The sequence below is a fragment of the Silene latifolia genome, chromosome 2 (assembly GCF_048544455.1).
Source record: "Silene latifolia isolate original U9 population chromosome 2, ASM4854445v1, whole genome shotgun sequence".
Lineage (NCBI taxonomy): Eukaryota > Viridiplantae > Streptophyta > Magnoliopsida > Caryophyllales > Caryophyllaceae > Silene > Silene latifolia.
Window position 1 is genome coordinate 49,939,180 of NC_133527.1, and position 13,710 is coordinate 49,952,889.

Genomic DNA, 13,710 nt, shown 5'->3' on the forward strand with positions numbered 1-13,710 from the left:
TTGTTTAAAATGTTTACAATTATTGTGAAAACGATAGATGTTCATTAATTCCTTCACTTCCTATTTTGTAGTCAAAATCGTTTTATCAATTGCAATGGCAACTCCAATCACATCCGCAACCACTAGTTCCAACACGCTCACCAATGTGTCATGGCTCCGATCCTTCATGGATCGATGTAAGTTAGAAAAGAATGGGTCAAATTTTGCCGATTGGGACGCGCAACTTCGCTTGGCCGCGGAGGGTGACGACAAGCTTCGTTACCTTACCGAGGCATCTCCCACCGAACCTAATGCTAGGTCCACCGCCGCCGCTAAGCAAGCCTATGAGGTTTACCAAAAGGAGTCGGCGGCGATCAAAAATGTGTTGATCTTTGCAATGGAGGCCGAACTCCAAGGAAGTGCTATAAAGATTAGCACCGCTCATGAGATCTATACGAAACTTGTGACCATGTTTTCACGAGCTCCAAGGATCATTCAATATGAGGCGGCATCCGCATTCTTTGATCTCAACATTAAGGAGGGCCAAAAAGTTAGTCCTCATGTGCTCAAGTTGATGGAGCATGTTGAGACCTTAAAAATGCAAAAGGTAGAGATTTCCGAGGAACTCGTCATTGATCGAATTCTTCACTCCTTAAACAAAGTTAAGACATATGTTCAATTCAGGGTGAATTTTAATATGCAAAACAAGAAAGTTTCCCTTGATGAGTTGCACAAAATGCTTGTGCAAGCCGAAAGGGACATGGGGCTAAGTGTTAGCACCACCAAGGATGTGCTCAATGTTAATCATAAGAGCAAAGGGAATTTTAAGAAAAGTGGGAACAAGGGAAAGAAGCGAACTCCCAACAGGAACAAAGCTAAAGCTTGTGAAGCTAGTTCCTCCAAGCCCAAGTACAGTGCCTCATCCGGGGACAAGTGGCACTACTGTTGTGGTGTTGGGCATTGGAAGAGAAACTATTCAAAATATCTTGGCGATATTAAGGCTGGAAAGGTTATTCCAGTAGGTATATAACTATCCCTATCTTTTATGTTTCGATCTCAACTTTGGTATGTTGATACAAGTTGTGATGATTACCCTTTTTATTGTAATTAGGGCATCCTAGCAAGGACAAGGGCAAAGAAAAGCAAGCCTAGAAGATCTTGAGGGAAGCTAGAGGTAGCCGCCCATGGAGCTAGATCTATGGAAGCTTGGATTTATGTTTCTTTGTCTTTATTTTCATGTTGAACTTTGAAATTTTAGAACTATTTTGATTTCCTTATGTGACTTGGAAATTTATTTGTATCCTTTAAACAGGGTTGTATTTTGGATATTGGTGACTTGGTTTGCAACCCAAGTCACTTGCTTTATTGTATCGTTTGTTCTAAAATTTATCTTCATACACTACTTGCATAGTGAAACATTAGATTAACAACTCAAATTGATCAAATAGACGATTATGATGATTGGATCATTATATGTCCATAAGCTATGAATTTGATTCTCCTTATGTCATTGTTACTAAAAGTAACAACTTACTTATGTAAGATCAATTATAAAGTTGTGATGAGCTATTGAACTCATAAAGTAGGGATTTACGATACCATACGGACACATAATTCTAAACGGATGGTCAACCATGAGATACCTAGAATAGATAGTCTATTAAACAGATGACATGGATAAGACTCATATATTACCTGAATCAAACTGCCATGATAGGGATGGCCTTTTGAAAGCTAATGCATAGTCTAGATAAACTCCTAATACTCCACTATATATATGTTTGTAACTCACAAAGCTATCTCTCAAGAAGATAGATGTATTTCTGAGAGATAGAGTGAGAGTAGATTGGATCATTACAAACATGTCTAATAGTGGTACTTTGGTAAAGTAATGAAACTATAATCTATAAAGATAGAATGGTAGTATAGCTCAGTGGGAGTTTAGCACACATGTCTTGTTGTTAATATATTGCTTTGCAAAAGTAATGGTATTATGACCTTGTCCCAAATCGACCTTGTCGCATACGAGCCATAGCATTACAATCCGAAAATTTTTACTCAAGAGTGGATTTACTTTAAAGCGAGGGTCTCTTTAAAGGTAAATAGAGCTTTAGAGTACTCAAATGCATAAGATTGACATAAAGATGTTGATCAAGATTAATTATGTTAGGAATTGTCGCATTTCATTTTAATGAAGAATGGCAAATAAAAAATTCGCTTTTCTAAAATGGGAATTTAGAGAAGGAACTGTTTGGAACACAAAACCTTAGATAAAGATTTAAGAGTCCTAACATCTTATGCGTAGCTTTCTTAAGTGATCCTAGAATGGTCTTAAGCAAGCATTAAATGATTACACTTTACATTCATGTGATAATAGTGAATGGGTTCATTCACATGATTGAAGAATTATGATTATACATGAAGTTAAGTGGGAGCTAGAATTCTTTCTCCATGTCTTATATGTTGATAACATATTACTTATTGAGAATAATGTACCAATGCTCTCTTCTGTGAAAGAGTGGTTGGAGACTTGGAAGAGGATGCAAAGCATTCTAGATTTTGAATCTGTGAGAGAGAATATTGGCATAGAATTGAGAGTCTTATGAGGATAAGATCTTTCGTATCTGTTTAATATCAACAAGGTTGAATGGGTTATTCATGTTGATGGAAGTGGAATTACTATGATGGAGTCATAGTCATTCACTGAACCTATTAAGTTGTTGATTACATGAAATTGTTTGCTAATGTTTCCGCCATTAGAATAATCATGTATGCCAACAGACGCACATGCCATGATGTGATATATGCCTAGGGCAAGATAAGTCAATAATAAGATAATTCCCATGATATGGCTTGTGAAAGCCTTAAAGAACATCCTGGAGATTTTGAGAAGAATTAAGGATTCGTTCATATGTTTGGATGATAAACTAAGTTAGGTGTTGAAGGTTTGCACAAACTTTAGTTTCCGAACTGAAAAGGATTTGTAGAAATCCTAGGCTAATTTTATTGACTAAGGAGTAAGATACTAAAAAGGTGTTTTAGTTTCGCGCTTTGCAAATACTACAAAAGGAATCTAAGTAAATTGTGATAAAATGGTCAACGTAGGGATTAAGGGTGAATCCCTCTACAAATGACTTTATCACAAGTTATGAGATAATAGTGGGAGCATCTTTCAAGTTAAAGAGTCCAAGTCTAGTTAGAAGACTAGACATATACTTAGAAAAATTCATGTTATTAGATATAACATTGAAAAGAAGGAAATAGCAATTGATAAAGTTGGAATATATGGATATAGGGTATATCCACTTGCCAAACTTTTATTGCAATTCAACTAGTGTAAAAGGTACACTAAAGATTATAAGATATGAAGTAGTACTAGTGTATTGGCTATTCATATGTGATAATCGCATTTATCGTTTGAGTTTTATTAAACTCACCCGTTACCTTGTTATATCCAAATGGGTTGTAGAGACAAATTGAACCCCATTAAAGTGAACTGGATTGACATGGTATTCGCCCCTAATTACTTAACTGAGGTGACGTCTCGAAGTGACTAGAGTGTGATGCGATTGATGGCAAGTTCAAGTGCCATAAAGTCATACGGGATGACTAGTCGATCACATAGGCAGACTGTATGGGACAATCTGTCGGGCAGTGACCGCTTATAGAGTTCTGGTAATTCATAAAGCCTGGTCGTGGCAAGAGCTACTATACTATTCTTGTGAGTCAATTCTTTTGACTAGAGACTATTCGCCCAAGTTGGCACAAATTTCTGATTAGCTTTGATTTATGCTCTACGACTGTCGTAAATGAGGTCAAATGGGTATATTTTGGGTTATGATGAACTGTGGCTGAACGAAGGGAATAGTGCGATAGGAATTGTTCACCCCTTGTCAGGGTTGTTTGAAAATCTCAAGGCCACTCGAGGAGTAGTGAACTGGAAATTCGTGGCCACGCTCGGAAGGTATCTATGGTAGATAATTCCGGTCAGACAGTTACTCTCCAGATCGAGGAAACCACTCAAGATATGATCAAATGCAAGTACGACCTGAGAGACACCTTGCATTGAGTGGGAGATTGTAATAGGACAAGAGAATTGGTGACGCACACTTGTCTCGGACAAGTGGGAGATTGTTGGAAAATGTGTCCTCAACAATAGTGCGATCACATGATTTAATATCATAATTAAATCTCATATTAAGAATACGTGAGGGATGATTTATTATATAATCAACTGATCATCATTAATCCATAATGATTGGTTGACTAGAGTTTGACATTACTGTCGTATGACGGTGGTGGTCAGTTGATCCCTTAAGGTCACACCTAAAGGACAACTCCCTTAATGGATAAATTGATTAATTATATGACGATACAAGGTAATCAATTCCTTAAAATTGAACAATTTACTTGTGAGAGAGAATATTGATATCTTATTGTAATGGGGATTAAATAAGATTTATTTTAGTAATAAAAATGTTTTATTACTAAAATTGTTTATTGTTTGAGAAACAATAGAGATATAAATGAATGGTTAATTATAATTACAAGATGTTGTGAATTATAATTAAATGACCCATTTTATTTATGTGATCAAGTATCCCTAGTCAATATGTTGTATGTAATTTAATTAATTTGTAAAATGATATTTATGTGATAAATATGCATTAAATTAATTAATAACATGTAAAATACTATATGTGACATATTATATGACAAATGACAAATTGACAAAATAAAATAGTCCATTTTATGGAGGATGGACCGAATGGAGGGTATATTAGGGGTGTGGGGATGACATTATTTTATGAGATAAATATAACATCATCATAGCTAGTATACTAGCTTACACACCTAATGCATTGTGAAGACAAAAAGAAAAAGGCAAAGATGCCTTCTTTGGCCTCTTCTACCCGACCTCACCTCCTCTTATGAGGACTTTTGTTCTCATTTTTACTTCACTCATTCATTCATTTTTCCTCTACATGCAAAAACTCTTATATTCTCTCAATCTCTCTAAAACAAGTTTTTAGATTTACAAGCATTTGTTCATCCATTCTAATATCACAACAAGATTACTAGTGTAGTAATAGTAATAATATTAGAATCATTTTAAGGATATATACTAGTTTATTAATCTAGTTAATTAGTATACTAGTTTAAGGGATAAGTCTTGGGTGCAATCTAAGGAGAATCTCTACTTTGGGATTGTGGAGGATCATCCAACACATTAAGCTCAAGAACAAGTGAAGGAAGGTGACCTTACTTGTGCCCTATATTTCGAACCATCTCACAATGTAAGGGACATTGTTTTTCTTCATAAATCTTTTATTTTGTTATGCATGCACTAGATCTTAAGAACAAATAATTAAGACGATAATTAGTTCACTATTAGAGGAGTCTAATAATAGGTATATGAACCTAACACTCCTAGCATCAACCAATTTAGTGCTAGGACTAAAAATAATACCAGATTTATCCTCATTCACCAATTGCCCTGAAGCAAGATAGAACCGATTCAGAATAGATTGTAGTCATGAGCATGCATTATTCTTATCCTGAAGGAAAAAGATAGAGTCATCAGCAAAAAACAGATGAGTTAACGGAGGTGTCTCCCTACACAATTGAATACCCGCCAAAGAGCCAGACACCTGAGCATTCGCAACATTATAAGACAACACCTCCATACAAATGATGAACAAGAAGGGTGAAATGGGATCTCCCTGACGAAGTCCACATCTAGACTTAAAATTCGGGTGTGGAGTTCCATTAACCAAAACCTCATAAGAAACAGTGGTAACACAACTCATAATAAGAAGCACCAACTTCTCAGGAAACCCAAAACCTCTAAGAGTGGCCAAAAGGAAAGCTCGGCTAACGCTATCATAGGCCTTACTCATATCAGCCTTAAAAGCAAATCTACCATGTACACCGCTCCTATGAGAGTTAATAGAATGAATAGCCTCATGCGCAAGAAGAATATTATCGATAATAAGCCGTCCTGGGACAAAAACATTCTGAAAATCCCCAACAATATATTCCATAACCCGTGCTAGTTTGTTAGCTATACACTTAGTGATGATTTTCATCATCACATTACAAAGACTAATTGGCTGATAATCTGTCACATTCTCCGGGTTTTGACACTTAGGTACCAGGGTAATGAACGTTCTGTTTAACTCATTTAGGATAAACCCTGAATTAAGAGCTGACATGACCGCTTCAGTAATATCCTCTTTAACCACATACCAATATTTCTGGAAAAGAGCAGCAAGAATTCCATCAGGCCCAGGAGACTTTAGGGCACGGGGCACCCAATTGAAAGACCGCCCTCCGAACATCTTGAACATCAAAAGGTTTTTGCAAAAAAACCAGATCTCGCTCAGAAACAGTATTACTTAAGTTGTCAAACATATCCGCAAATTGTTCGTCCAAGTTTAGATCTGTCTCCCACACATCACTCCCCATAGGATTAAAAAAATTATAGAAATGATGATGGAAAATATTGTGACCGCTTCACGCTCAAAAACCCATTGCCCATTTTCTTCTTTGACGCCAAAAATGAAAATTGTCCCAGCCCAACCCTTAACCAAATTGAAGAAAAATTTGTTACATGTATCACCATCCATACACCACTTAAGCTTCGCCCTTTGTCGCCAAAACAAAGCGACAGCTTTTGCAAATTCTTTTAGCTCTTCATTAGCAATAATATTAGGTAATTCATTCCCGTCAGTAATAGCTATAACCATAGTATCAATAAGCTTCTCATCAAAATCTTCCCACTTACGTCTCCATTCCTTTCTCTTATCCAAGACCCATCTCTTGATATCATCCCTTACTTTAGCAATTTTCCGCACAACACAAATAACAGGCGAACCAACAAAAAAATACTTCCAACTATTTAGAATAATAACCCTACATTCTTCATTTTCCAAAGCCCATGCATCAACCTTATAAGGTCATCTACCTCTAGCATCGGTAAGACACAAGTCAATCTCAATGAGAGCATGATCAGAAATTTGAATAGGATGATGAAACACACCCGTATTTGGAAATGTAAAGAACCAGTCCTTTGACCCTAAAGCTTTATCAATTCTCTCATACACACGCTTCTTCCCTATACGGCTGTTATTGCACCATGTAAAACGTGGTCCCTTAAAAGGGATGTCAAGAAGTTCATTCTCAATCTTCCATCTACTAAATTCAGTCGCACCATCAATACTAGTTTTGTTCATACTAAATTTCATCAAGTGTTTTTCTTTAGTTCCCAGATATGGGGTAAACCACCCCCCACTTTGACTAAGGCTTGAATGAGGTGAAAATCAAAGTATACCCCTCAAGGTTAATCAAAGATTACAACCCGGAGACTATGGCAACACGAGGCGATTCTAGGGTCCAGAGTGGGACCTGTCGTCAGGATATTTTAAAGTATGTCGACTACCTAGGAGGGTCGTTTATAGTCCATTAGACTATGTTACCACCTTAGCATCGTCACATGAAATTGGGGAGGGTGCGATTCTAGAGGCTCGAATAAATGCACTAACCACCTTAACATCGTCGGTCTTGGTGGGCTTGGCCTCCACCCATTTAGAGACATAATCCACTGTTTGAAGGATGTATGTATATCCATAAGACATGGGAAATGGTCCCATGAAGTCAATGCGCCAGACATCAAATATTTCGCAATATAGCATCGGGTTTTGTGGCACACGTAATCTAATGGACTTTAAACGACCCACCATAACAGTCAACATACTTTAAAGTTGGAGTGAGATTGAGTAATGTTGCGGTTTTCCGTTGTTGACGAATCTTTTAATCGGTTGATGTTGGTTTAGGACCAATGCATTTAAGATTCTTGTAAATCATTTTTGGTTATAAATATGATGTATTTGAGACACTAGAGTAAGCATTCACATGTTTAAACAAGTCACATTAAAGTTAGAATGGCAATTGGTAAAGGAATAACATGTTTGAAAATCGTCTTCATGAAAGGTCAAGTTTAAATGCCTATATATTGAGTTCTAGACATACTATTGATGTAATTCTAAATCAAGGAGTTAGCTTATCCTCTTACGATTCTAACGGTAGGTCATACACCCAATGACCAAGAAATGAGAGAGATATGACCATATTACGAAAAGTGGTCGATCAATCAACTAACCGCGCGAGTTGTAGGTGACCGTGCAAGTTGAGTCCTGTGAGGTATGGACCAAACGACTTTGACCGTGCATGACGAGTTTAGCCGCGTGACTTTGCCAAAGTTGTGATGTTGACCTATAGCTATCTTTTCTCGCCTTATTTTGTTGTTCTTCACCTAGACCTTTGTCCTAAGGCTTATGGGGGGCATGTTAACACTTGTTTAACATTAGAAAACCTTGACTAAGTCTCATTTAGACGAAAATAAAACAAAAGGTTATAAAACAATTTTATAGAAGATAAGGTGATACAAATTATTTACAAGGACAAGTTAATTAGGATAGTTTATACAATTATACAAATAATACGATAAATAAAGAAAACAAATAAAAGAACGGAATAAAAAGAATAAAGAAAACTGCCTATTTGGATCTTGACTATTAATGAATCTCGACTTTGTCATAAACTAACGGCTCTTATGCACTAATATGGAATCGGGACGATTTTATGTGTATGTGTTATTTGAAGCTCGGATAGTATATTTGAGACGATGTCTAGGAGTATAGAATTACCAGGTCTGATCTTAAATCTTGGTACTGTTGGGGTTGGTGTCCTTAACAGTTAGTGCAAGGACTTATAAATCTCTAAAAGGATCAAAGGGCATACTTTTGGTATTATAATCAGTTGATCCACGTTTATCAATAACGGTTGGCTTGCTAGATAAGTTTGACGTTATTGTCATACAGATGGCGGTGATCAACTGGTCCCTAAAAGTCACACCTATAGGATACGTTTGAGTGATATGACGGTATGAAAATACAGTCATGTAGATGCCAAATTTGACTAACCAGTTAGTCTGAGTTATTTGACTAATAAATTAGTCAAAATGTGATGTTGAGATTTTATATTTAATACAGATTAAATATCATGGGCTAAAGGCGAATTAACCAGTTAATTCGTAAAATTGAATATAAGCGTTTTATATTTAATTAAATGTGTATTGAATATTATTATACAATACTGTTTTGTCGGACATGTATTAATAATTCAACTAACCCGTATGATTAGTTGATGCCTTAATTTCCGATAACCGATAACAGTTTATAATGAAACCACGTCGTATACACTTAGCGATTTATGGACCGGACCACGAGTTTAAGTGAAGAGAAAATGAAAAGCCCATTTGGGCTCCTCTCACTCGGTTTGGCCGAGGCTCTCAATAGACAAAAGGGGAGTCTTCTCCTTTTGTCTAACCTAATTCATTTGCTAAAAATTATTAGGGTTTTTGGGAATTGTGCCTCCCAAATTCCGGATCTCTCATCCAACACAAACTCACAAAACTATCCCCTCGATATTGCAAGGCAATTAGGGGATTCTCTCTAGCACAAGGGCATTACTCGGACATCTTGGGTGCAACGATTAGGAGGGGATCTAACTTGATCTCTCATTGCCTTTTGCACTAGGACCGAAGGTTATTTCTATATCTTTATCGTTTCTTTATGTTTTTCGTTTTATGACTATAAACTACATATAAATTTTACGTTATAATCCTTAATTCGAAGGGTAGTATACGGATATTAACCCGCAAGTGGTATCAGAGCGAGGCCACGTAAATTTTTATATGTGTTTTTCATCAAACGATTGTTGAAACGATGAATTTTGGTTAAAATTTTGTCTCGGCACAATCTGTTTTTGGCTCGGCAAAAAATTTTTTTTTTGCTGCGTTTTTTTTTGTTGTTTTTGTGCCTTGGGATCCGTGTCTTGTTTACATGGATCGATAATTTTTTTTTGAAGCTAATTCCACACGGCTGGAATTTTTTTCTTCACGGTTTTTCATTTTTTTTTTGCACGGCTGTTTTGCTTTTCGTGCCATGTTTCGTTATTGTTATCGATTTTATCTTTGCATATTATTTTGTAATCGATATTCAATATAATGTGTTAAAGATCTATCAATTGCTATTTCATTTCTATACGGATTAGGTGATATCGCAATTGGTTTTTATCAAATCGATAATTGTTTGTATAAAATTTTGATAAAACCGTGTGGCATGATGGTCTCGACATTTCTTCATGTCACGGCCTGTTTTGTGAATTGGGAACCGTGTCCAGTTTACACGGTTGTTTTGTGACAATTTTCTGTTTTGTTTTCGATTCGTTCTTTGCGAATTGTTGTTCTAAACGATAATTACAACAATATGTGAAGAACATGTCAATTGTAATTTTGTTTTAATCCGGATTAGAATAAATTGCAATTATGTTTTATCAAACCGTTTTGTTTTGATCTTTAGTTGCTCACGATAATGAGCCGTGTAAATTTTTTTTTGGGATTTTTAATGCTCTCGTTTTTCAGCATTTAAAAAAAAAAAAAAATTTTTTTGGCCACTGGTACTGTTCACGTACAGCAGTACAGAAGAAAAAAAAAAAAATTCTGTTTTTTTTTCGGCCCTTTAATGCATAAAACGTTTTTTTTATGCTCTCGCTTGATTAGTGAAACGGTTCACCCACGTAAAATAAAGTTACTTTAAAACGATTTATTGTAACGGATTATCTCGGATTAAAATTAACTTGACTAAAGCGGTTTTGTCATGTAATTTTAATTATCTTTGGTGGTTTGGATAAAAAATTTAACATAATTACGGAATTATATCACGAATAATTTTAATTTTAGTTGATGCATTTTATTTTTCGTTATTGTTAATTTTGAATGTTTTGAATGCCTTTTATTACGTATTTATTAAATTTTGCAAACGGTTGTAACTTAGTGTGGCCTTAGTAGAACGTGTTACCGAAATGATGGAACACGGTCTTGGTTGTCTTTTGAGATCTCGCATCTCCATTTTATTTCTTTTAATTACAGTTTTTATTTAGAATGTAAATAGGTTTATATTTGTAAATTTTAAATTGTAATTTTTGAGAAGACCAAAGATGGAGACCGGATGCTCACTCCCGCTACATGGATCAAGATGGAACATCAAGACAAGCTTCTCGGGTCCAACGGTGGATTCCAAAGTTGTTTTATGTTTTATTTTACTAGGATAGGCCACACTAGGAATTTTTTATTTACGTATCGCATTCATTTATTTATTTTTCATAACGATAATATGCATCATATTCCGCCTAAAAACCAAACCACCTAATTATTGCATGAAAACTGACACATATAGAGGTCACGAGTTAGTTTTCATTGACATTCTCATGTCACACGATTTTTAAGCCATCACCTAAATTGATTCATTCACGCAGACGCTAGTTATTCGTTCACTTAAAATGAATTATAATTAAGTTGATGGGATCTTCCTCGTATAAACCAAAATTGAGAACGGTCTTTATAGGTCAAACTCCAATGAGTCCCTTCTTCGTCGGTAGGCATACTATGACCCCTTCTACGTCGGGTAAGTTGGAACCGATTGACCTATTTTATCTCAACACTATGGTCACTCGTACGATCCTGTGACTATGGTGGACTATAGATAGGATTTACAGAAATCTATCGACCAAGAGTTCTTCTGGAAGAATTAGCTAAACAGTTGGCTTATCAATTTACAGAAATTGAGTCTTGGGATCACTTGTATCATTCTTGAGGGAGATCAATTATGCAAGTGCATTGAGTCTACACGATTAAAATGAATTTTAATAGACTTAAATCACCTCGATGAGTTGCTTATTTCGTTTTGTTTTCTTTCTTTTTCAGTGTAGATCACGAAATTTTTAAACTGCTAAATAACAAATGGCTGGTTCTACTGATAACCCAATGCCAAGTGCCACATTGGACCGTGAGTCCGGCTTCGATCTTCATGAATCGGATGAATCGGTCTACTCGATCAAGAATGATGGATCCAACTTCGAGACGGGAGGCGGCATTACGGAATGTTGCCGCTGCTGATGGGAAGCTCAAATATCTATTAGAGCCCCTCCCGGCAAACTCGGTCCCACGGCTTTAGAGCTGCTGAAATCGCCAAGTTTAACGATTTCTGTATGGAAGCGGGTGCGATTAAAAACGTACTCATTTTTGCAATGGAATCCAATTTGCAGAAACGCTTCATAGCCCATGGTGCAAACAAGATTTTCACCACGCTCACTAAGGAATTCTCGAAAGCACCGAGAATCGTGACCTATGAGCATACCACTCGCTTCTTTGATGCGAGACTCGAGAAGGGCCAACCGGTTAGCCCACACATTCTCAAAGATGATTGAGAATGTCGAGAAGCTGGAGACCTTTGATTGTAACATCAGCAAGAACATTGTTATCGACCGCATGCTTCATTCACTCCACGATGGTTTTTCGCAATTTAGAGCGAATTACTATATGAATGATTTGAAGAAGACTCCCTATGAACTGCACTCCCTTCTCGTACAGACCGAGAAGGACATGAAGTTCAGTGGGAGCTTGAAACAGGATGTTCTCGTTGTGTCAAACAAGGGGAAAGGTAAGGGCAAAGCTCAGGCAAACCTAACAGTAGGTAAACCGAAGTTCAAGAAGTCGGGTTCAGGTAAGAGTGGTCCTGGTGAGTCGAGCAACTCATCAGGCATGACAAAGAGCAAGAATGAAAACATGGAATGCCATCATTGCCACAAGACTGGGCATTGGAGGCGTACATGTCCTGTTTATCATGAGGACTTAAAGGCAGGTCGTGTTAAACCTGTTGGTATGTCTTCTCTCTCTTCTACTTTTATTCATATGATTGAGATTAACCACGCAAGTTACGGAACTTGGGTACTTGATACTGGTTGTGGTTCTCATCTGTGTAATCATGTGCAGGGGCTCCGAAACATCGAACCCCTCGTAAAGGGTGAGGTGGACCTGCGTGTTGGGAATGGAGCAAGAGTGGCTGCCATCTCAAAGGGGACATATGTGATCCAGCTTCCTAGCGGATTTGAGTTGTCATTATATGACTGCTATTATGTTCCTAGTCTTTCGAAAAACATTATTTCGGTTTACGCACTTGACAAACTTGGTTTTTCATTTGTAATAGAAAATAATGCTTGCATTTTCTCTTTACACGATATGATTTATGGCAAGGCAGTCTCCATGAACGGAATTTATGTTTTAGATCAGACCACGGAAATATTACACGTAATGAATAAAAAGTTAAAGGTTGGTGACAAAGATCAAACGTATCTATGGCACTGCCGTATGGGACACATAAATGAGAAACGCGTTAAACAGCTCATCAAAAATGGAGCTATCTCGGCCTTTGATTTTCAATCATTTGGCACGTGTGAATCATGTCTCATCGGTAAGATGACTCGGATTTCCTTCAAAGGTGTTGGAATGCGCGCTGCTGACCTATTAGGACTCATACACACGGATGTATGTGGACCTATGTCAATCACCGCACGAGAAGGCTATAGGTATTTCATCACTTTCACGGACGATTTAAGTAGATATGGCTATGTCTACTTAATGAAGCACAAAAGTGAATCCTTTGAGAAATTCAAAGAATACCAAAATAGGGTACAGAACCTATTGGGTAGAAAGATTAAAACACTACGTTCAGATCGTGGTGGCGAGTATCTTTCTCACGAGTTTGATCATCACCTCAAAGACTGTGGGATTGCCCTACAGTTAACTCCACCTGGAACACCTCAATTGAA

At 36.8% G+C, this 13,710-nt stretch overlaps 1 protein-coding gene across 1 annotated transcript; it reads right to left on the minus strand.

Annotated features, from left to right (window-relative positions):
• Positions 1-5,513: 5,513 nt before the first annotated feature.
• LOC141640759 (uncharacterized) lies at positions 5,514-7,214 on the minus strand. Its single transcript, XM_074449441.1, has 3 exons — positions 6,947-7,214; positions 6,510-6,901; positions 5,514-6,320 (listed from the first exon to the last, which is right to left on the minus strand). The coding sequence occupies exons 1-3, from the start codon at positions 7,212-7,214 to the stop codon at positions 5,514-5,516; spliced, it is 1,467 nt and encodes a 488-aa protein (XP_074305542.1).
• Positions 7,215-13,710: the final 6,496 nt, after the last annotated feature.

Excerpts from the sequence above, each read along its gene's own strand:
- LOC141640759 (XM_074449441.1), bottom strand. The coding sequence starts at position 7,214 with ATGAACAAAACTAGTATTGATGGTGCGACTGAATTTAGTAGATGGAAG. Across the intron at positions 6,902-6,946 it reads GTGTCTTACCGATGCTAGAG|AATGTAGGGTTATTATTCTA; the intron begins GTAGATGACCTT and ends TGGAAAATGAAG. Across the intron at positions 6,321-6,509 it reads AAGAAGAAAATGGGCAATGG|ATGTTCGGAGGGCGGTCTTT; the intron begins GTTTTTGAGCGT and ends TTGATGTTCAAG.